Raw genomic sequence first — 21971 nt, forward strand, 5'->3', positions numbered from 1 at the left:
TTACTTCACATTTTTCAATTTATCATTTTGTATTTCTACTTTTCAGATTGAGAAATTACAAGCATATCTGTATGACAAAGACATTCACAAAATAAACTTCTTGCAATTTGAACCTCTTCCTTTGCCTCTTGATCCTTGTGTCAAAGTTAAAGGTATCATTCCAGAAAAAACTACTTTGTTCAAAAGTGCTCTTATGCCTGCTCGCCTTACATTTTTGACGGTTGATGACAAGGAGTATGTAACCATTTTCAAGCTTGGGGATGATTTGAGACAAGATCAGTTAATATTGCAGACTATATCATTGATGGATAAGGTAATATTTTGTTTATTCCAAAGCTCTGTGTCCAATTTAAATCGCATTAAATTCTGCCATAAGTTTACCGTATTAAGACTGAAGCTTGCCTAAAACAGATGCATTTGAAAGTTTTTATGAATGGTAAATTACAATGTATTAAAAAAGTCTTAGCCATTATTTAGGCATAGATGATAGAACGTTTAGGGACCATCTGCTCCTCTCTTTTTCCGTGGGAAGTAAGAGCTTAATATATTAATAAGAAAATATGGAGAAAAGAATAAAAATAAATAATCAACAGTGAATCAATAATCCCTGACAAGAGGACGAAAATTAATTTCAACAAGAAAATGAAGTTTGATTTTTTTTTTTTTTTAAACATTTATCTTTTTTTGAAAAAAAAATTGTAGGTACATTTGTGTTAGTCCCTATCTTCTTTTTCTGTAACTGTAACAACATTTTTTATACTTTCTATTCTAGGAAAACTCGAAAATATTCTACTATAAATCTTATTGCTCATGAAAACTACAGTTTGTAACAGATCTTATTGCTTCATATTTTTTTTTTCTTTTTAATTCAAATTTGGATAGAAGTTTTAACAAGTCATCAGACCTTTAATTAAAAATTTTTGAAAACTATGTACAGTATACTCTCGATATCTTGAAAGCCTTGATATGACGAGAAATTATTTTTCCCCTTGATTTTAGGTATTTATCTAATGTTAATTTTCATTCTTATGTCAAAGAGTTGTTCAAAAAAAACTTGTTATGTTGAATATTTTTCGAAGTAAAGTATAATTTTTTCGGGAAAACTGCAGTTTATTGTCTTAAAGCAACTTGAGGAATGTTCCCAAAAATTTCTCACACCCTTCATTATTTTTCTCAAGAATTATAATAAGAATGAATCGGAGAAGTTTTTCTACTGTCACTTTCATTTTAGAGCCCGAGGATGTGCCAGAAAATGTAAGTCATGAGAAGCCTAAAAAACCTACCTAAAACTTTTCGCCCCCTTCTCACGCCATTTTATTGGACCTTTTGACAATTTTCACCTTTGTAAAAAGGGGAGATGAACGGAAAACCCCTTTAGAGACACAGGAATGGTGCAATCCTCTGTCCAACTTCTTTTGTTCTCTCGCAACGTGTTTGAAACCGTTCTGCAACTTGGTAATCCAAATCTTTGATAAGTTCAGTTGTGGTAAATCACTACATTTTGCTACTTCACAAGAGCGTTCTTTTTAATTCTTTGTTCTCTGTGATTTTTGGCTCATTTAAAAAAAATAAAATTTTGTTATTGTATTAAGACTTTTTTTTCAACTTTCTTTACATGTTTCCACTTATTTTTAACTATTGTGACTAATTTTTAGAATATTCTTTTTATTATGATTATGACCTTGTTATCTCAAAAACTCAGTATCTGGAATTTTTTTCACTCTCTTTGACTTCGTGATATCAAGAGTATACTGTACAAATAAATATCGAAGTACTTTTTGCAACTTCCTAAAATTTCAAAATAGAGCATGTGTTTTATTCATTCTGAAATTGAGACATTTTTCCTGGTTTGCATGCAAGGGGGAGGGAAAAAGGGGCACCCCCCCCCCCCCCCCCCCCCCCCGAGATTTCTAGAATGAGGGACGAAATATATGTAGGGACGTAGTCCAGTAGTAATAGCGTTTGGGGTCAAACAAATTGCAACAGTAATGATTCTTGTGGGAAATGGTAGGTAACATGCTCCTAATGAACATACTAAAAATATACATCCGTACTGTTGGGATAAATATGTCTTTTGGCCGCCGTTTTGAAAAATCACAGAAAAATTTTTAAATTAAAAAAAATCATTTGTGGGGTCAAATGATGGAAAATTTCCAGCTAAAAAGAAAGAAAATATGAGATAATAAAAGAGAAGTGAACATACTAAAACTATTCTCCCATTCTATCGCAAATAATGGTATTTTTTTAGCTGCCATCTTGAAAAATCATGAAAAACATTAAAAAATAAAAAAAAAAATCATGTGTGGTATCAAATGAAAGGAAATTTCAAGCTGAAAAGGATTTTTTTGAAGTGAAGTGAACATGGTAAAAATATACACCCGTGCTAACACGAAAAAGTGGGTTTTTTTTCGGCAGCCATCTTGAAAAATCATGAATCATTTCCAAAATTTAAAAAAAAAAATCATAGGTGGCGTCAAATAAAAATAAATTTCACACTGAAAAAGGAAACCATATTTTTGAAGCGAAGTGTTTTTTAAGAGGAAATGGATAGAAAATGGTAAAACAATTATGCTTACATGAACTTGTGTTAGCACCACAAGTGCTAATGCAATTCTTCAAAGACCATAATCTATTTGCTGTTCTCTCAAGTCGTTTATGGAACATTTTTAAAGGAATGATAGATAGCAAAAACAAAGTTACTGCCGAAAATTCTGATGTCATTAGAAGAAATATCCAAGATAAACTCATCGACAAAGGCTTTATTGCAGTTATATTCGCTGTAACGATGAGTAACGCGAGTACTGAAAAAGGGTCATCATTGCTGGTGAGAATCACTACGTAAATTCCCTTCTTTTAACACAGAGCATGCTAGCATGTATCTCCTTAGACAATAACGCTCAAGATGCTTGTGAATTTTTATACTACGCATTATCTACTTTGCAAACTACATTATTTGACCATAGTACTGAGCAAATGAGAAAAACAGATAAATCTTAATTGGCAAAATAGTTAGATACCTTGAATCTTGAATGAAAAAATCCATCTGCATGAGAGTACTTCCTACTCTCTTGATGGTGGCGCATTGGTTCATAAGTTACCCTGATCCACATCTAAAATATTTGGAGATATGAAAGTCAACACGAAGCATATGAAAGCAAAAGATTTGGAAAAGAGAGCATAGTATTCAATGGGTGTAAGAAACCAAATATAAAAGCATTTGACAAAAATTCACCTATAATTATTCCGAAAAACAATTTTCTTTCCAATTCTGTAAACAAACAACGTTTTGTCAACATACTAGCGAGTTATTTTCAAAGGAGAGGTCATTCTGTGATTCAAGCGGAAGGTGACGCAGACACAGTGATAGTGAAAGAAGCTGTAAAAATTGCCCAGGAAAAACTGTGTGATGATAGTTGCGGATGGTGCAGACATTTCAATTTTTTTACCTGTCAATGTAGGGACTCACCAGATGAATTATTTTAATACAGTTTGCCACACAATCTGATAAAGTTCGTGACATTCAAGCCATTCAGAAATCTATAGGTGGGAAAGCCTTGTTATGTTTTCTGAAAATGCCATAAGGAATATACAGTAATACTATTTCAACTATTATATTTATTAACACTTAATCCAACATCCGCATCCAAGTTAACCAATTATTAATACAACTGAATAATATCTGTTATCATGAGTATCCTTTGTTCTTAAAATTTGACTCTTAAGACTGTTGATCATGCCATTTCGGATCATCGAAAGATGTTACTTTGGAATATTTGGTTGAAATCGGTTGTAAGATTATTGTGTCACTATATGTAGGTAACATTGACACAAGCCACTTAAGTGTGCTGCGCTATAAGCTATATCTTTGGAAAAAGACTTCAGTTAAAAAAGAATTTGGCATAGCTGATTTGCCCCCAACACAAAATGCATCGAAATATCATCGAGTACATTTGCAGGGCTTTATTTGGGAAAACCTTGAATTAAAAATTCGTGATCCCACACTTTCTGGATGGCAGTTGGTAGATGGAGAATTTCAGCCAATATCCAGACCTGAGCCCAGCGCTAAATCAACTCTTACTTGCCAAAATATACCAGAACAACCATGTAACACTACAAAATGTATATGCTGTCGATATAAACTTCCATACACGGTAATTTGTAAAAACTGTTGTGGAAATAACTGCACAAATACAGGTGACATTTTGAATTTGGATGAAGATAAAAATGAGATTTTATTTTGAGAATGTAAATATTTTATTTTATAAAACTTCTTTGAATTCATGATTTTGGTTTTCCTTCCTACTTTGTTTTTTTTTTTAATGTATTTATTTAACCTTTTTGAAAAATGTCCTCGGACGCAAAGTTACCCACAGTTCTTATACCACTTTTATTAATAAATAATGTTTTTAACACAACAAGAGACTTCAGTGTTTCAGCTCCTATTTCATTATTTCCTTTCTTTTCAATCTAAAGCCAAATCATTTTCTCTTTGAGCGAGAAGTTTCCTTTCATTTGATACCACACATAATGTATTTTATTTTTGAAAATTTTCCATGATTTTTCAAAATGGCGACCAAAAAAACGCATTTCCCACTTCAGTGTGGATGTAAATCTTTATTCTGCCCACTTTACTTTAAATATCTCATTTTATATTCCTTTTCAGCATGAAGTTTCCTTTTATTTGATACCACACATGATTATAAAAAAAAATCTTATTTCAAGATGGCGGCCCAAAAAAAAAAAATGCATTTTTCACTACAATATAGATGCATGTTTTTAAGCATCTTCACTTCACTTTAAGTGTCCATATTATATTCCTTTCCAGGGTTAAATTTCCTTCCATTTGATATCGTACATGATTTTTTTTTAAATTTTTAAATTTTGTTATGAATTTTCAAGATGGCGGCCAAAAAACGCATTTGTCCCAACAGTACGGATGTATATTTTTAGTATGTTCATTAGGAGTTTGTTACCTACCATTTACTACAAGAATCATTTCCGTTTTAATTTATTTGACCCCAAAGTGTATTTTGGTCTATTTTTACTGCACAAATATAGTGGTAAACAATACAAGGTGGGGGAGAGCGTAAAATTCATTTGTGACACCCCAAAATTTCTGTGCACGCTCCTGTTTGCGTGCGGAAATTTACTCTAACTCAGTTTTACTATGGATGATCTTTTTTTTCTTTTGTTTATTAAATTACTGTTTCTTTTTTAGTTGCTAAGAAAAGAAAACCTTGATTTGAGGCTTACACCATACAGTGTCTTAGCATGCAGTAGCAAACATGGTAAACTATTTTCAGAATAGTTGTCCTTTTATTTGTTTACCTTTTTATTTATAATGTTTTCATAGTACATATTTATTTCTAAATATCTAGTATAAAAACATGTTTTTGACTTAAACAGTTACTAATTACAATATTATGTGTGTGTGTGTTCTTAATTCAATTTGCGAGAAACGTATTTTCCTTGAAATGTTAACTTCATCTTCAACTAAATGTTTGACTTTTTTTTCCAGCACAGTGAATCAAACCTTGCAGTGACAAATAAGTGTACTTGTTGAGTTTTTTTTTTTCCGGCACAGTTAATTAAATCATGCAGAAACAAATAGGTGTACTTATTGATTTTTTTATTACCATTATTGTATTTTAATTACGTTTTCACTAGCTATTCCATGTTTTCAAATCAATTTCAGTATAAAGAGAAAATGTGTTAATACTTTTTGCCCAATGTCAGGTTAGTGATATTTATAAACAGGGCACCTGTAAAGTCAGGGAAAGTTATGAATTTCAACTATGCTCCAAAATGGTCTTGGAAAATCATGATTTTCAGCAAAAAATGCTCAAAAGTCATGGAAACTGACAACTGGTCATGGGTTTTTAGTTCAAGAACATGCATTTTTATCGAATTGTATAGATTAGATGCAAAATTTTACGTACCTTAGCGGTTTCTTACGCTTTAACGCGTCTTTCTTGATTTTTGACGCATTTCAAAATCTGATTACATTTGCTTTTATAATACTCGCTCATTTTTCTTTACCATGTGATTCTACCATTTGGACACTTATAATTATTTGTTTAGCACTATTTTTAACCCTTTTTATATGTCTAATTGTGTAGTTAGGACTTGGACTTCTAGTTTTGCCGCTCTCATTCGACTCGAAAATTTTAAGTCATTTGTGTCCATGCTGGTTCAAGACACTCATAAAAATTACATTAATTTTCACCAGTGTCTTAAGTTAATGAAGATTTTTAAAAAAAAATTGGTCTAAAGAATTAATTAGAGACGTTTAGGACATGTCTGGTAAATTAATTACTAAGCACTTATGTGTTTAATTTCTTATGTGCACTTGTGTGCTTTTGAAAAAAATTTAATATTTTTTTCTGATTATTTATTTATTTTATTTGTTGTAAACTTAATTTAGTAATTACTCAATTATTGCTAGTCTCAGATTTTTTAGAATTTTAGTTTTGTTATCTATTAAAAAATAAAATATTTATTTTTAAATTTCAAAAGAAAAAAAAAATAAAAATTAAGCATAAATATTTCGTTATTCACCAGTAGTTTTACATTATTATTGCTGCATGTTTAAAGTTTCTTCTGTTTCGAGAAATCATTTTGTGATTAAAATTTTTTTTCAGTATTTTTAACAATTGAAAAATTATTGTGTATCATAAGGGATTTTTTGGAGAAAAATAATAAATTCGTTTACATGTAACTTCTTACCTCTATAAAAATTTTGTATAATTTATTGGAATCCAAAAAATATTTTCAAAAATTTTAAATTTCTAAATGTATGTCCTAGGTAGCATAACAATTAAGTAAAAACTCTGTAATTATTTCATGTGTATCACTAGTAGTTGGTGCATAAATTGGTTTTTTAGTTATAATAGTAGCTGAGCATTTCACTTTAATTTGAATTTTTAGAAACATATGTCCAAAGCATAGTTCAGATGGTTGAAATTGTATACTCGCAAAACACTAATTTAGATATTTGTGTAAAAAATTAATGTTTTTTTCTGGAAATATTGCATTACGTGAGTCATGGAAAATTGCAAGCAGAAGTCATGGAAAGCCAGTGAAAGTCATGAATTTCCAAACTCAAAATATAACAGATACCCTGTATAAAATGCCAGCTGTTTTTCAAACTTTGAAATGTTTAGTTAAGAGCTTTTCTGCTTTTCTAAAAGCAAGTTCCATTTCAATAATTTCACATTCAGTTTATTATACATCTATCTACCACTAGAATGAAATAAATTTTTTTCTGAGAAACCTCACCCCTATTTGAACACAAATATTCTGTCTTAATTTAAGTGATTTTGATTTATGCGGCATTTTCGTGGAATGTACCCCCGCATAAAACGAGGGTCCTCTGTATTTCATTGTTTAACAAACTGAAAATGGCAACAGATAAAATGTTTAATCACTATGCTTTTTCTCCTTGTCTGTCACTAGTCATTACAAATTGCATGAATAACGGGCTTATAGTTACATTTAAAATTTTCCTGGAAAGTTCCTCATTATAATTCCATATAACTTAAAAGTTTTAATCCAAATTTCACGTCTAACACAGACATGTCTAACTTATAACCCCCTTCCTTTTTTATGGGAGTTGGAAACAGAATCATTTAAAAAATACAGTGGTCGTTTATTAATCAATATTGTAATTTTTCTAATTAAAAAAATGGTGCTGCTAATGATGCACACTTAGATTGCACTTGACGACCTCAACCGATCGACCAGTGACTAACCGCAGCTTATTATGAGAGCTACCAGTTAACTGGTTGCTACCGATGTCGTTCTGTGAGCCTCACCGGTTGATCTACCAGTCGACCACAATTTAAGCTGGTTGATTGAACCACGTGACATTTTTAACCAATTATAAGTATTGTTCACCTGCGTGTTATTCATTTGCATAGTGATCAACCGAAAGCATTCGATGAAGCATTGGTTGGTGAACAACTAGTTAGTAACCTCTGACGTCATTAGCTGTCATGCGATTAACCAACTGGTAGCTACCGGTCGAGGTCTTCGAACGTAGGCTTGGAGTTTCCAAAACAAATCATCAACAATAATATGATGTAAGTAAAGCCTCAAGAAGCTCTATATAAATGATTTGCTGGAAGTTTCAAATAAATCAGGGAGAAATTTTGAATGCAGTGCCTCATGTTTACAGCCTTCATGAGGACTTCAAATTTGTGGACTACTTTAATATGTTTTGGTCAGGGGGAAACCTCCATCCTTAAATCATACAGCATCAATTATATTGTACTAAATTTATGTCTTTTTTTTTTTTTTATTTTTAGGGTACGTAACATGAACAAAAGTTCTTTTTGGGGTTTTGACGAATTGGTTAGTGAACAAAAAAGCACTGAAGGGGAATTCAAAACCCATAGCTTTTGATTTAAAATATTTTCCTTTAGAAAATACCTTAACATTATATAGAAAGTGAGAATTCTGAATTGTAAAGGACAAAAATTAGTAAAGGGTAGCCTGTTCAGCAATATTTAAAGGCATAGTTAATGAACGTCAGCTTTTTAATCAGACCAAAAGGACCATGCTTTTGATAACCTATTTTTTTTCTCTGGGAGTTTAACTCTTTCATTTATAAAAACAATTAAGTTTTTAAAGCAATTAAATATATTTTTTGTCAAGTTTATTAATGTTAATTTTAAAAACTAATTAAAAATAGTTTTTAAACTGAAAATTGAAGTAGTCTATCACTTTGTTCATTGGTTATACCAAATTTAATCCAAGTTAATATTTTGAAGCAATTTTGTTTTGTTGTTATATTTTTGGATCAAATGCTTGTTTCTTCATTTTGCTTGTAATATGTATGCCTATGTCAAGAAGTAATACTTCAGTTGAATTAATGGTTCATTTCAAAAATTGAAATTGTTGTGTTGAATTGAAAATAATAACTCAAACTGTGGGAAGAAAAAAAAACTTGGAAAAACTACTGTGCTTTAACCAGTTCGGGACGGCAGCTGTTACACGCGGACTGTGCGTACAGGTCAAGGCAATTTCTCCCGCTAAGCCTAATTGCAGTTTCGGAAAGTACGCATTACATAATAATGAATAAAATGTACACTTCGCATAGGAACGAAACCATTTTTTAATATATGATAAAATACATGCGTCATAATTTCAATCATAACAAAAAAATTTAATGAGCAATAAAAGAAATACAAAATATATTGTTTTTTACTGTGACTAAGATTATTAAAATTAGACAATATATTTTGCACAAAACAGGAAAAATATTTGCGCTTAATTTTTGTGAAATATTTGAAGAGTATTGTAACAATTCATATTTTAAAGCCGCATGAAAAATTTCAAAGCACCAAGCAATGCGCATTGCGCATTTTACACTCATAGGTAGTTTTAAGTCTTTTATTCTGCTTCGAGCAAACGACACATCTCCGCTTAAATTCTTTGCCTTCTTTTTCAGCGTATTATTTTAGAAAGTATCTACTGTATGAAGAACTAAAATAAAAATAATTTATAGTTGTTTCAATGTCGTCCGAAAGATCCATAGATTGATCAGTCGTAAATTTAGATTTTAGATTATTTTTCCTCCTCGTAAAGATGACGTGTTCACCATGGCTACACAAATGAATCTAAAAGTAAAACCCCTTTCTAGAATATGTCTCATGAAATCCCATTATAAATGGAATCGAAACTAGAAACATTCATTTCAAAATGAATATGCGTTTCCCTTTTCATTTGCTAGCACATGTTTATATATTTATTTATTTTTTTCACGAAATCTAATAAATCACAGACACTTGACGGACCTCATTTTGACGTCAGAGAGAGAAATACTAATGTTCTAGACCAATCATCTGGACGGAACATGGATAAGTAACGCCATCTGATAGTAAACATTGTGTTCTGAAATCGAGCCGCACACTAGCGTCGTTTGGATCCTTGAGTAGCATATGACGGCGGAACGCGAATAAGCGTGATCCGGACGGGACAAGCAGCCGCCACTGATGCAAACATGCGTCGTTCATCCCGAAACGGGTTAATAAATTAGTAATTACATTTTTCCTTTCAAAACTTATCTTAGGTAAATGACTAGTTTTGGGCAGCAAGCCAGTAATGGACAGGTTTATCTAATAAGCGTGATCCGGACGGGACAAGCAGCCGCCACTGATGCAAACATGCGTCGTTCATCCCGAAACGGGTTAATAAATTAGTAATTACATTTTTCCTTTCAAAACTTATCTTAGGTAAATGACTAGTTTTGGGCAGCAAGCCAGTAATGGACAGGTTTATCTAATAAGCGTGATCCGGACGGGACAAGCAGCCGCCACTGATGCAAACATGCGTCGTTCATCCCGAAACGGGTTAATAAATTAGTAATTACATTTTTCCTTTCAAAACTTATCTTAGGTAAATGACTAGTTTTGGGCAGCAAGCCAGTAATGGACAGGTTTATCTAATTATTGTATTATCAATATTGAGCTTGTATGCTTAGTTCCAGGCACACCAACAGTGGATTCTCAAAATAGCATATTTAAAGAACCACCACATTTTTTCCAAACAAAAGTTTTTATCAATAGTGTGATTTATTATGTTAATACTTCTCGGCGATTTTTCTGTGTTTTTAAGTTTTTGAAGTGTTTCTATTAAGAACCTGACACTTCTGTTTTTTTATCAGATCGCACTTTTATTGGTACCTACTCATTCCTTAACTTTTTTTGACCATATTTTGCCATTAATTATATATTTGGTATTGGTATATGTTAACCCGTAACAGGGAAGGTGAAAAAGTAGGACATAATGGGACGTGCGGTCTCAGAGACCGCTCTATTTTCAAATTTTTTAAAAATCATGTAATCCTGTAACTTCCTGTAGATGTTCTTTGAAGTTTTATTAGCACAGAAAAAAAATATTTTAGACTTTTTCATTGAAATATACCTTTTCCGAGGACACTTTACTAGAACCTTAAGATTTTTTGAGAAATTTCTTATGCTGCAGTACATAATTTACTACTTGCAATAAAAATTAAACTATTTTTATTGCTGATTTATTTTAGTTATTTAATATGCAAAGAATATTTTAGTACCCAAAAATTAATTATATCACATCACGGGAAAATTTTGACAGCACCTTAACTATTAGTATATACTGTCGTATTTCTGGGAATGATTCAGCTCTCATTGTCCTTAGAACATTCATTATGTAACTTTTGGAAACTTTTAAAACAAATCTCAACCTCATCTAGAATATTTTGCATCTCTTCCACATAAGGCGGATAAGATAAATGAACCTATATCTGCAATTCTAACGTGAAGAACCATGTCTACTACTGCCAAAAATTGTAACACTGAAGGAGGGTACGGTCTCACAGAACTGTCCTAAAGAATGCAATGAAATTTAAACCAGATGCACTTACGAAAAGATACTGATAAGCAAAGAAGGTGTTCAAGGTCACAAAACAAAAAGCTATTGAGGAAAAACCATTCAATCGGACTAAAAATGAAATAGGGGTGATGGGATGCACTTTTGAGCGGTCTGTGAGACCGCTCCCTTCCCTGTTACGGGTTAAGCTTCTTAGAAGCTAATATGTCTATAAACTAGTTTAAGTATTTAGTTAGGGGCACACATGACCATAATTAATTTTTTGGCTTTTATTGTTACTCAAAATCATTATTTAGGATTGATGATGAAATGTAAGCTACGTTTGGCAAACAATTTATGAAACATGCAGCAGCATACTAGTCATATTTAATTAATTTATTTATTTTTGTTGTTGTTGTTGTTGTTCAGGCAAGCCTCTTCAAAAGCAGTTGCCATGTATCCATTTTTTATTTCAAATGTTGCTGAAATTGGTAGTTTTTTTATTATCACTATAACTGAGTGAATGGGACCATAACTGGTCAAACCATTGTATTCCAATTTATTTTAAAATATGTGCACTCCAATCGTGGGGTGGATAGGGATCGCATAAAAAAATCGCAGTAAAAATGTTCGTTTTATAAAGAATTTTATTAACTGATTCCCGATCTGATTGAAATTTTCATATACCCCACAAAAAAAATGCATAAAAAACAGGTTTTGAGTGCAAATATAAATCATAATTCAAAATTATTGAAAGTATCACAACTTAAAAGTGCAATTTCTAAGTTGTAGCAATGCTAGAATTAATTTTTTCCATGAACATTTTCCCTTATTAGAAAATTTTATTTTAAAAACTGCTTTATTAGGTAAAAGTATAATTGAATTTTTTTCATGTGTTGGTAGGTTTTGTACGATACATCGAGTCTATGTCCATCAATTCAATCTTGGATGAGCATAAAGACATCCAAAGCTTTCTTCGTGAGCATGCCCCATCAGAAAATGGACCTTATTGGATTTCTCATGAAGTCATGGACACATATGTTAAATCATGTGGTATGTCTGTTAAGATTGTATATGCAGTATAACTTCGATTTACCAATACCTGATTTAACGATTTCCTCAATTTAGGTCCAGTTTTGACTGCATTGAATGTGTATTAGGGTGGAGTGAAAATGGGCATTTTTTTTTTTTTTTTTTTTGAATTTCTAATGGCTTCATATGTCAAAATATGCCATTTGATCACCCTAACATAATGTGAAATTTTCAAGAGTTTTGAAAAATATTGTGATATCCCTTTGCAGCCTTTTATTTTACAATATTTAGTGGCATTACGTAAAAAAAATCACAAACAGCTAAAGTCACCAGCTTTACATATCTTTCCACAGCTTGTGTGTGGTTTTGAATTTTCTGAAGATGATGTTTGGAGTCACCTCCATTGTGACGAGATAACCGAGTTCAGCATCTGTCATATCTTTGATTACGGGAAGTGATGAGATATGGCATGCACCCCAATAAATTGCGTCGCAATATTCAACATCGTCAAAGTGCAGCTTTTTGAGAACCTTAAAACTCTGTATTGGTCCACTTGGGTTCGCAGAAGCTCTGGCTTTCATAACCCGTCACAGGTTCAGTTCACGTACGTGTGACCGATGATACGTCATCATCGTTAGGAAAATATTCTCTGGGTGAGCAAAGAATGCATTGTGATGAATGACAGGGTCAACGATTTTTTCGTGTTTTGGGCTAAGGTATTGTGACATGACAAGCATCTGGTGAAGATGCCTAGGTCCATATTTGCATGACCACTGGGCTTTTACGGTAAATCATGTTGGAGCATACACACGAATAATGAATTTAACAAGCGTTTTCAAATTTTCTGACGGTTCGAGTACTGTGGCAGAAGTAAGAAGAACCTGGCTCTGCGACGATGCTGTGCTTTTATGTTCTTTGGTAAGAGATTTTCTGTGCTACTTGCAGTCATGCCGACAACTTGTGTCAAAGTTTGACTACCAAAATATATTCCCTCTATGTCACTATGAGCAGAATCAATCTGATCATCAATTTGCTGGAGTTCCTTACAAGTTTTACTTCATTATCTGTGGATCTTGCTTCGATCGATTACTTTAGATCTGTCGATTGGTGACACAAGATCAACATCGTGCGGAACTGATGTTGATAACATAGCAGCCGAATCTATCCGAGACTCCTATCTGATCGCAAGCTTTAGCAAGTGAAGGTAGAGAGTCTATCATTTTCTTACGTTTCATATTTTTATTTGCCTTAGTCTCAGTTGGTTTTTAATAATGTATGTACGCATCATCTGTCATGCTGTCCAACAATTGACAGTCATCTTCGACACTGCCGGTATCTGCAAAATTGGGTTGATTTTTTCTGTTTGATACTTAGCTTATTTACTCGACTGAGAATGGTTTCCTCTCTTTTAACTTTTCTCTGCAATTTTGCAGTAACCTCCTTATCTATACTGCCGATTATCATCTTGATCCGCTTTGATCTTGCAGAAAAATGCGTTCCTTTGCTGTAACTTTGAATTCCCTTGAGCATTTGCAATTTGAAATCATATCGAAACACTTATATTTGGTGATATCAAATAGAGGCTGCTGGCTTTGTTACGAAAGTCAGTTAGTCTCCATTTGTAGTTGAGATTATCTTTTATAATTTTGCCAACCTTCAGGATTGTACTGTATTTGTGATGGAATGATTTGAGTTTTTTCTATGGCGTGAAGTGACTAACCATTGGAAGTGAGGCCTTTGTCTAGATTTCTAATGATTCATAGCAAAGTTTGTGCAAGATGTTCAAAAATGATTGGCATTTTCCATTTCCCGTCTTGATATCTTTTCGTAATTGCATATATTCAGGGCTCACAGGGCTGGATTTAGATGAGGGAAGGCGGGGCTACTGCCCCGGGGCCTCCACAACAGAGGGGCCCCCACAATAAAATTTTTACAAAATGTCCTAACTTTCACTAGTCGAAAATATCGGATATATACATATACACTGCTCAAAACAATTAGGGGAGCACATGGTTTTAACAAAATTACGCAAAGATGCATACTAATAAGTAACATAAAATGTATGTACATATAAACATCCATAATTTTAAGCCTACCAGGAAACGGAAGAAGAAAACTTTATATGCCAATCAGTGTTCATGACGTCAAAAACCAGTAAAAGGCGATAAGAGCAGAAATCGAGATGTTGCAGAAACGTCCGTTTTATTTCCGTAACTGTGGAATTCGATTGCACAGTATTTTTTCTTGAGACAAGGTTACTTGAGAATGTCTCAACAGAGTGATTTACCGGAATCCATGACATGACATCTGATAGACAGACTGGAATCCGCGCAAACATAACGTAGTGCCGCGGACGCTGTTGGAGTCTCCAGAAGTGTTGTTGCAAGGCTTTGGAATCAATTCCAAGAGACAGGAAATGTTAGACGTCGACCAGGGCAAGGTCGGCCACATGCCACTGAAGCAACTGATAACCAGTATATACTGTTAATAGCCCGTCGAAACAGAACAAAGAATGCTACGCAGCTGCAAAGACAATTACTCTTGGCAACAGGACGAAGGATGTCCAGCCAAACAGTACGTAATCGGCTTCATGAGGGAGAGCTCTATGCACGTAGGCCAATGATCCTCATTCCGTTGACCCCACGCCACCGTGCTACCCGAAGATGATGGGATGTTGAACATCGAGATTGGGAGCAACATGACTGGAGCCAAGTGTTGTTTACAGATGAGTCCCAAATCAGCCTAGAGTGTGACATCCGACGCTTTCTGGCATGGAGGGACAGGGGCACTCGAAATAACCTCGCATTCATTCGTAAAAAGTCACAATACAGATGAGTTGGTTGGATGGTATGGGGTGGAATCAGCATAGGCGGACGTACGGACCTGCATATCATTCGGAATGGCACTTTGACTGGCCGAAGGTATGCATACGAGATACTGCGACCTCATGTCATCCCTTACTCTGGAGCCATTGGAGATTCCGTTGTTTTCCAGAATGATATTGCCCGACCGCATAGAGCTCGTCTGGTAGAGAACATGCTTGAAGCTGAAACAATACAGCGTATGGAATGACCAGCGTGCTCTCCTGACCTGAATCTAGTCGAGCATGTTTGGGACATGCTCGGACGACGCATTGCTGCGCGATCAAGGTCGCCTGTTACTGTTCGAGACTTGGAAATTGCACTTCTTGGGGAGTGGAACAGTATTCCCCAAAGTCAGATAGATAACCTCATCGCATTCATGGCAAACAGGTGTGCAGCAGCCTTAGGTGTTCGAGGAGCCCACACGCCCTATTAAAACTTATGAATCATATCTAAACAGTATCTTTTTTCATCATTTACATGTAACCAAATTCTTGCCCTAAATCATCTTTTTACGTTTTTTCCATACTTTCAAAGCATTAAAACTTAATTCCAATTTTTTTTACGTCTTTTTTTCTGTATTGCGCATTGTTACGCGTGTACTATCCATTGTATGCCAATACATAGCTGTCTCGCCCGGTTTTCTTCACGTTTTTGCTTGCTCCCCTAATTGTTTTGAGCAGTGTATATCAAAATATTCGGATATATATCAAAACATCGTATATTTTCGAAAATATGATTTTTTTTCAAACCGTGATTAGGGGCCACGACTCCTTCGTTCCGTTTCTTATGCGGTACTTTGTATATAGAATCTGTAAACAAGGTTTTTTTTTTTTTTTTTTTGGACTTTTACATTTTACTATAGTACAATACGATATCAAACAACTCCAATTTTTTAAACTTTAGATGCAGATTTTTGATGCCCTCAAACTTTGGTGCCCTGGGCCCGTGCATATATTTCTTCATAACATTGGTGTAAGTTGGGTGAATATTGGCCGTAAAGTTTTGTGGAGCGCCAAATATCACACATGATATTTTGTCATGTAACTTCCATTAATTTGATAGATGCAATATTTATTATTTAATAAATAATTTAGTATATATTTGATATTATTTTTCATGCAGTAGAAAACCTTTCTCGGCAAATCACATGTACGAATAACTAGATAAATGAAACTGAGTTTCAGCAAAAATAGTTTGATCCCATTCGAATCAAAACCCAAAATAGTTATGGTTTCGTACTGTAATATAATAAAACTAGTATAATAATATAATAAGCCATGCTAAATTCAGACTGAATCTGGCTCCAAAATCATACCTGATACACCCATTAAATCTATAGAAAGAAATAACCAATATCCACAACACTCACCGGATGGTTGCTGCAAAACTAATAATGATAGACGGGAAAAATATCCTTTCATTTTACCGATAACTACTAATGCCATCTAACAAAAAAAATGAAATGTTTAACAATATTAATTTTAATAACCATCAGCACAAAAAATGAACAAAATATTGTAGGGCATTCAAAGTGTCTTTTTATGCAGCATTTTGGCATAAAATCTCAAAACATCCATTTTTTAGTGAGGTCAAGGAAGATCAAAAAATTGTCAGAAAATATTGTGATTTTGCAGAATTGTTACGATATACAAAAGTCACGTTTTCCACATACAAGCTTATGAGATTTAAAAAAAAAATTTTCACTCCACCCTAATGTGCATGTTCCTCGATTTAACGATATCCTTGATTTAACGATAACTTTTTTGGTTCCTTTACAATCGTTAAATTAAGGTTATACTGTATATTATTGAATAACTAAGTCCTTTAGCAGCAAGTTATCGCCACTAAGCCAAGGCTAAGGCCCCAGAACTACATGCAATATACCAAGCAGCCCACTTATCACATTCTGAGAATAAATTCAGTTGATCTACCAGTTTGTTAGCACTCTCAGCTTCAGTGAGATGACATCTGCCTCCAGCTCAGTTGTTCACTATTCCTGACTGAGGAGTTCTAATTAGAATGAAACTACAGTCTCAGGATGTGATAACAGGGCTGTCTGATGTTTTGAAGTCTTTGCGTTTTTAATGGAAATGGTGTGGTTTTCTATAAATTAGAAAAAAAGGAAGCTCAAATATCTTTTTAAAACAGGAATAATTCTTAATTTAAAATAATAACTTAAAATTGTTTTTAAAGCTCCAAATTATAAGCATTACTCATAGATCATGTTATGTTATTATTATTACAAACCTATTTGAAATTTGTTTCAATAGCCATAAATGTTTTTTTTTTTTTTTTGAGCAATCACGATTGCTTATTGTTCTCATTTGACAGTCCTTGACGTTCCTTTGATTTTTCCCACCGCCACCTTCCGCACCATCACCGTGGACCGGCTGGCTCCTCACGATGCTGCTCCTATAGCGAAAGCCGTCTCCGGGTTGCATCCCTGTCCTACACACACACACGCATACATACACAACTACACACACACGCACACACACATAACATACCCCCCCCCCTCACAGACACAAACATACATGCCTACACACACATACACATAACCCGTACACACAAACACATACGCCGATCACACAAACACACACGCCTACATACACACACTCGTGATTGCGAAAAACATAATTTGAATTCAAGATGTCAAGATTCAAGTTATTATTATTATTTTTTTTTAATGTTGCATTTTTTCTATGCACTCATGAAAGTTATCTGCAGCAGTAAAATATTTCATTTTTTAAATTTATTTATATATTTTCTTTCTTTTTTTTGGAGTATTACTATTTATAAAATCATAGCACTTAAATGTTTTAGTTGCTTAAAGAACTTAGCAAATTGAACTTTTAAAACGGAATTGTGAAAAAAAAATTGTACATTTTGTGTCTTTTTTTAGCTGGATATTGTATTATAACTTATCTCCTTGGAGTTGGAGACCGGCATTTAGACAATCTTCTGATGACTAAAAATGGTAAGCAACAGTAAAAGTATTTTACTCAAGCATTAAATGATATGTGCATTGGTTTAAAAAACTAATTTGGTGTATCTTTTTTAATATGTCTCTATTTACTGCTTTATATGCCCATAATTTAAAAAATATTTTGGTTCCTTACAATTTTATGTCTTATTAAATCATTGTAACCATGGCTTGGCAAAAAGAATGCTGCTCCACCTGGACAAAAATTTAAAATACTGCTCTTTTTCCCAAAAAGAAAATGAGTATTTAGCGAAAAATGGCTTTTAGACGCAAATGCATAGAACTATAAAATGTGAACAGCTCATTTAAAAAGTTGTAACTGCAATTGCATTGCCACTTCTCTTCCTATAAAACTATTTACTAATAACTGTATTATAATTATAAACATAAAATATTTTTTTTATATATAAAATAAACTAAAAGAAAAACGAGGTTAATTAAAAAATAATAATAATGATAAATACAAACATTTTTCTGACATAATACTGCATGCTGCAATTTTTGTTACTTAAGTTTTTAAATGTAAATTTTCTGCTGATTTGTGTTAGATATACCGTGGAATCCCATTACGACGAAATTCAAAGGTCCACTAATTCTGTTCATTGTAACAGAATTTTGTTGCAATGGAAGTCACACACAAACACACAAGCAAAATGATAGCAATTAAAGCAGGAGTGAACATTAATTTCAATGAAATGGATGTTTCGTTGTATCAGTACTCGTACTCGCTGTAATGGGATTTCACTGTATTATTTAGCTAAACCATTTAGCTAATGCAAATGATAGGAGAAACACCAACAAGGACGCCGATATGGGGGCAAGTGGAGGCTCGTGCCCCCCCCCCCTTTGAAATTGGAACTTCCGTGCTCTTAGTACTTTTTTCTTTGCAAAAATGTAAAAACATTTCTTCTCCAGCAATTAATGAATAAGTTATTAAAAATGTCAAATTTTAATAACTCTCAACTGTACTAAAATTGGTTTCTATGGGGAAAATATCCTGCTAAACCATGGGGAAAACATCTGATCCCCCCCCCCTTTTTAATTTTGCATATGGGCACCCTTGAATACCAACCTGTTTAGTATGTTAGTGTAGTGCTGACAGATGCCGCTATGCGGAGGTATTTAGAAAATGATTCCAATGAAAGCTGAAAGTTTTAATATAGTTTTAACTTTCTACTTGTTTTACTTATGGCTAGAGACTCTCAATGTTCAGATTAAATGTGATTTGGCAAATCATTTGCCATTAAGTTGCTGTACTAAATTAATAGAATGTTAAGTATTCCTGTGTTATTTTATTGGTACTAAGTTGGTCATAATTCTTCCTTCTCCACTTAGTTCAATATTTAGCATCATCAGGTAATATTGACAGTCAAACTCGTTCTTAACGAACTTGAAGAACTGATATTTGTTCATTATAACTGAGTACTCACTAAAAATGGGTTTGTGAGAAAAATCACAAAAATTCATACTTGCTTGCTTTTTTTTTACTTTTTTTATACTGTTCTATTGTCTCTTTCTTGCATTATTTTTTTCAAGGTATACTCATGGCCCAAAAAATATTGTCATTTGCACTCCTGGTTTCAAAGAACAGTTGAAGTTTTTCTACACATCAAAACCCATTTTGTCTGTTGAGGGTAGTTCAACTTCATATTTGTCACTATCCTAGTCGCTTACCTTATTTTTTTTAACTGCCTGAGCTTGAATTTGAGCTATAACATTCTCGCTTGGAAGTAAGTATCTCGAAAGGCATCAACAAATATTTAATTTTCAAACTCTTCTATAATTTACAATTTAAAAAAAAAGTACCATCACTTGTTCTCAGAATCTATGACTCATGAGTAACTTTTGGCTGACAGCAGAATATTGAAGGAATTTTTCAAAGAGAAAATAAGGGAAGTCGATATGAATCGAAAAAATGTTGCTCACTTTAAGCAGGCTTTGCTAGATAAAAGCAACTTATGATCCTTATGACCCCTAGCACCAACCAAATATTTCTGGCTTCACTTCCTCATTAAATTAAAGTGAGTTCGCCTTTTTTTTTTTTTTTTTTTTTTTTTTTTTTTTTTTTTTTTTTTTTTTTTTTTTGTCCATGCAATGATGTTGCTTAAAGATTTCAAGTGACATTATTATATGCATAATAAATAGATCAGATGTAGTGGTATTCAACTGTTGTGCTATCATTGTCATGAAATCTTGATATTGTGATAGCATTGGGTTATGGAAATAGAATTTGGGTTATTAGGTTGAGTTGTGTGCTTTATTAAACAATGTTTAGATTTTTTTGTTTTTAATTGAGTTCATTTATCATCAAAAAGTTAAATCATTCTTTCTATATTTTCTACCTATTTTTATATCATTTAATGTACAGCCAATTTCTCAGTAAAACTATTTTTTCTGCAGGTAAGCTCTTCCATATTGATTTTGGATATATTCTTGGCAGAGATCCAAAACCTCTGCCGCCTCCTATGAAACTGAGTAAAGAAATGGTTGAAGCCATGGGTGGCATTCATTCTGAACATTATCAGGAATTCCGAAAGCAGTGTTACACTGCTTTTCTACATTTGCGCAGGTATTTCCTTGCAATTTCTCATGAATTATTGTTTTGCAATGGAGTTTGTTTTTTAAAGAAATGAAAGGATATGTAAAAAATATATATATTCTTTAAAAATCTGTGTCCAAAAAATCTAAATATCTTAATTTCCTGGGGGGCGGGGGGGAAGTTAAAATGTTTACCACCTTCACCAGCCTTTAATTTTTCAAAAATGTACATTACCATTATAAATAAATAAACAGTAGACTTTGCTTGATGTGATTGCAGTTTATGTTACCGTTTCTTGTTATAAAAATCACTCAGTCCGAGATTTTCTCTATTCATTTGTATGTTTTTCACTTTATGTGAGCATTACATCGTTAATATTATGAGTTTTTGAATCGAGGATTTGGTTTTTGCTGAAATGATCAGAAACTGCTTCGCATGCTCAAAATTTACCAGGAAACTAAAAATAGTAGAAAATCCATTAGATTTGAAGCCTCAAAAGTTCAAGATATGGATGGAAACCAATCAAAATGTTGCTACAGCTTCCACATTAGCATAATCAGAAGTTTGTCAGATTGATATAAGAAAGCAGATGGTTTTTAGTGCTGATGAGTCATATGAGAAATGAGGCATGCCTTGATGTTGAGCAACCTGCTACAAATTCTGAAATGAGAAATGCATTTATAGGGTAGACAACAATACCACTACAGTGACATTAAAAAAAACTTAATTGCTATCAATCCAGAAATGAGCTTCTGTAAAATTATAGATAATCAACAATTGATGATTAAAAAAATGTGTAATTTTGTTTATTTGATCAAAATATACAGTACATATATATAATATGAGTTCATTCATTGTGTTTTGAAACCTTGTGATTATCGCTTAAATTAGTTAATCTATCTAATTTTGTGATCCATTTATTGTTATTAACCTTTATTGTTATCTAAATCATTGTGTCCCAAAGTGAGCACATTAAGCGAATTTACTGTATACATCAAATTAAATGATTTAACTAGGCAGAAATTTACAATAACAACTATATTTTTAATTTACATTTTACATAAATTTTGCAATTGATGCAAATATAATCACTGTTTATCTATTTTTATTTGTTTAACCAGAGGGAGAAATCTGGAGGATTGCATATAGTATATGGCATGATGTGTGTGTGTGGTTATTTATAACGAAAAAAACAGTTTTTAGT

The 21971-nt window shown here is 33.0% G+C and overlaps 1 protein-coding gene across 1 annotated transcript in view; it reads left to right on the forward strand.

The window, feature by feature from the left end:
• LOC129223770 (phosphatidylinositol 3-kinase catalytic subunit type 3-like) overlaps positions 1-21971 on the forward strand; it is a 78458-nt gene that overhangs the window by 44888 nt on the left and 11599 nt on the right. Inside the window, exons 15-19 of the mRNA XM_054858130.1 lie at positions 47-313; positions 5219-5288; positions 12253-12402; positions 18148-18222; positions 20629-20797. Of these exons, the coding sequence (XP_054714105.1) occupies positions 47-313; positions 5219-5288; positions 12253-12402; positions 18148-18222; positions 20629-20797 (731 nt within the window). The remainder of the gene's footprint in view (positions 1-46; positions 314-5218; positions 5289-12252; positions 12403-18147; positions 18223-20628; positions 20798-21971) is intronic.

This window comes from Uloborus diversus, chromosome 6, assembly GCF_026930045.1.
Source record: "Uloborus diversus isolate 005 chromosome 6, Udiv.v.3.1, whole genome shotgun sequence".
Lineage (NCBI taxonomy): Eukaryota > Metazoa > Arthropoda > Arachnida > Araneae > Uloboridae > Uloborus > Uloborus diversus.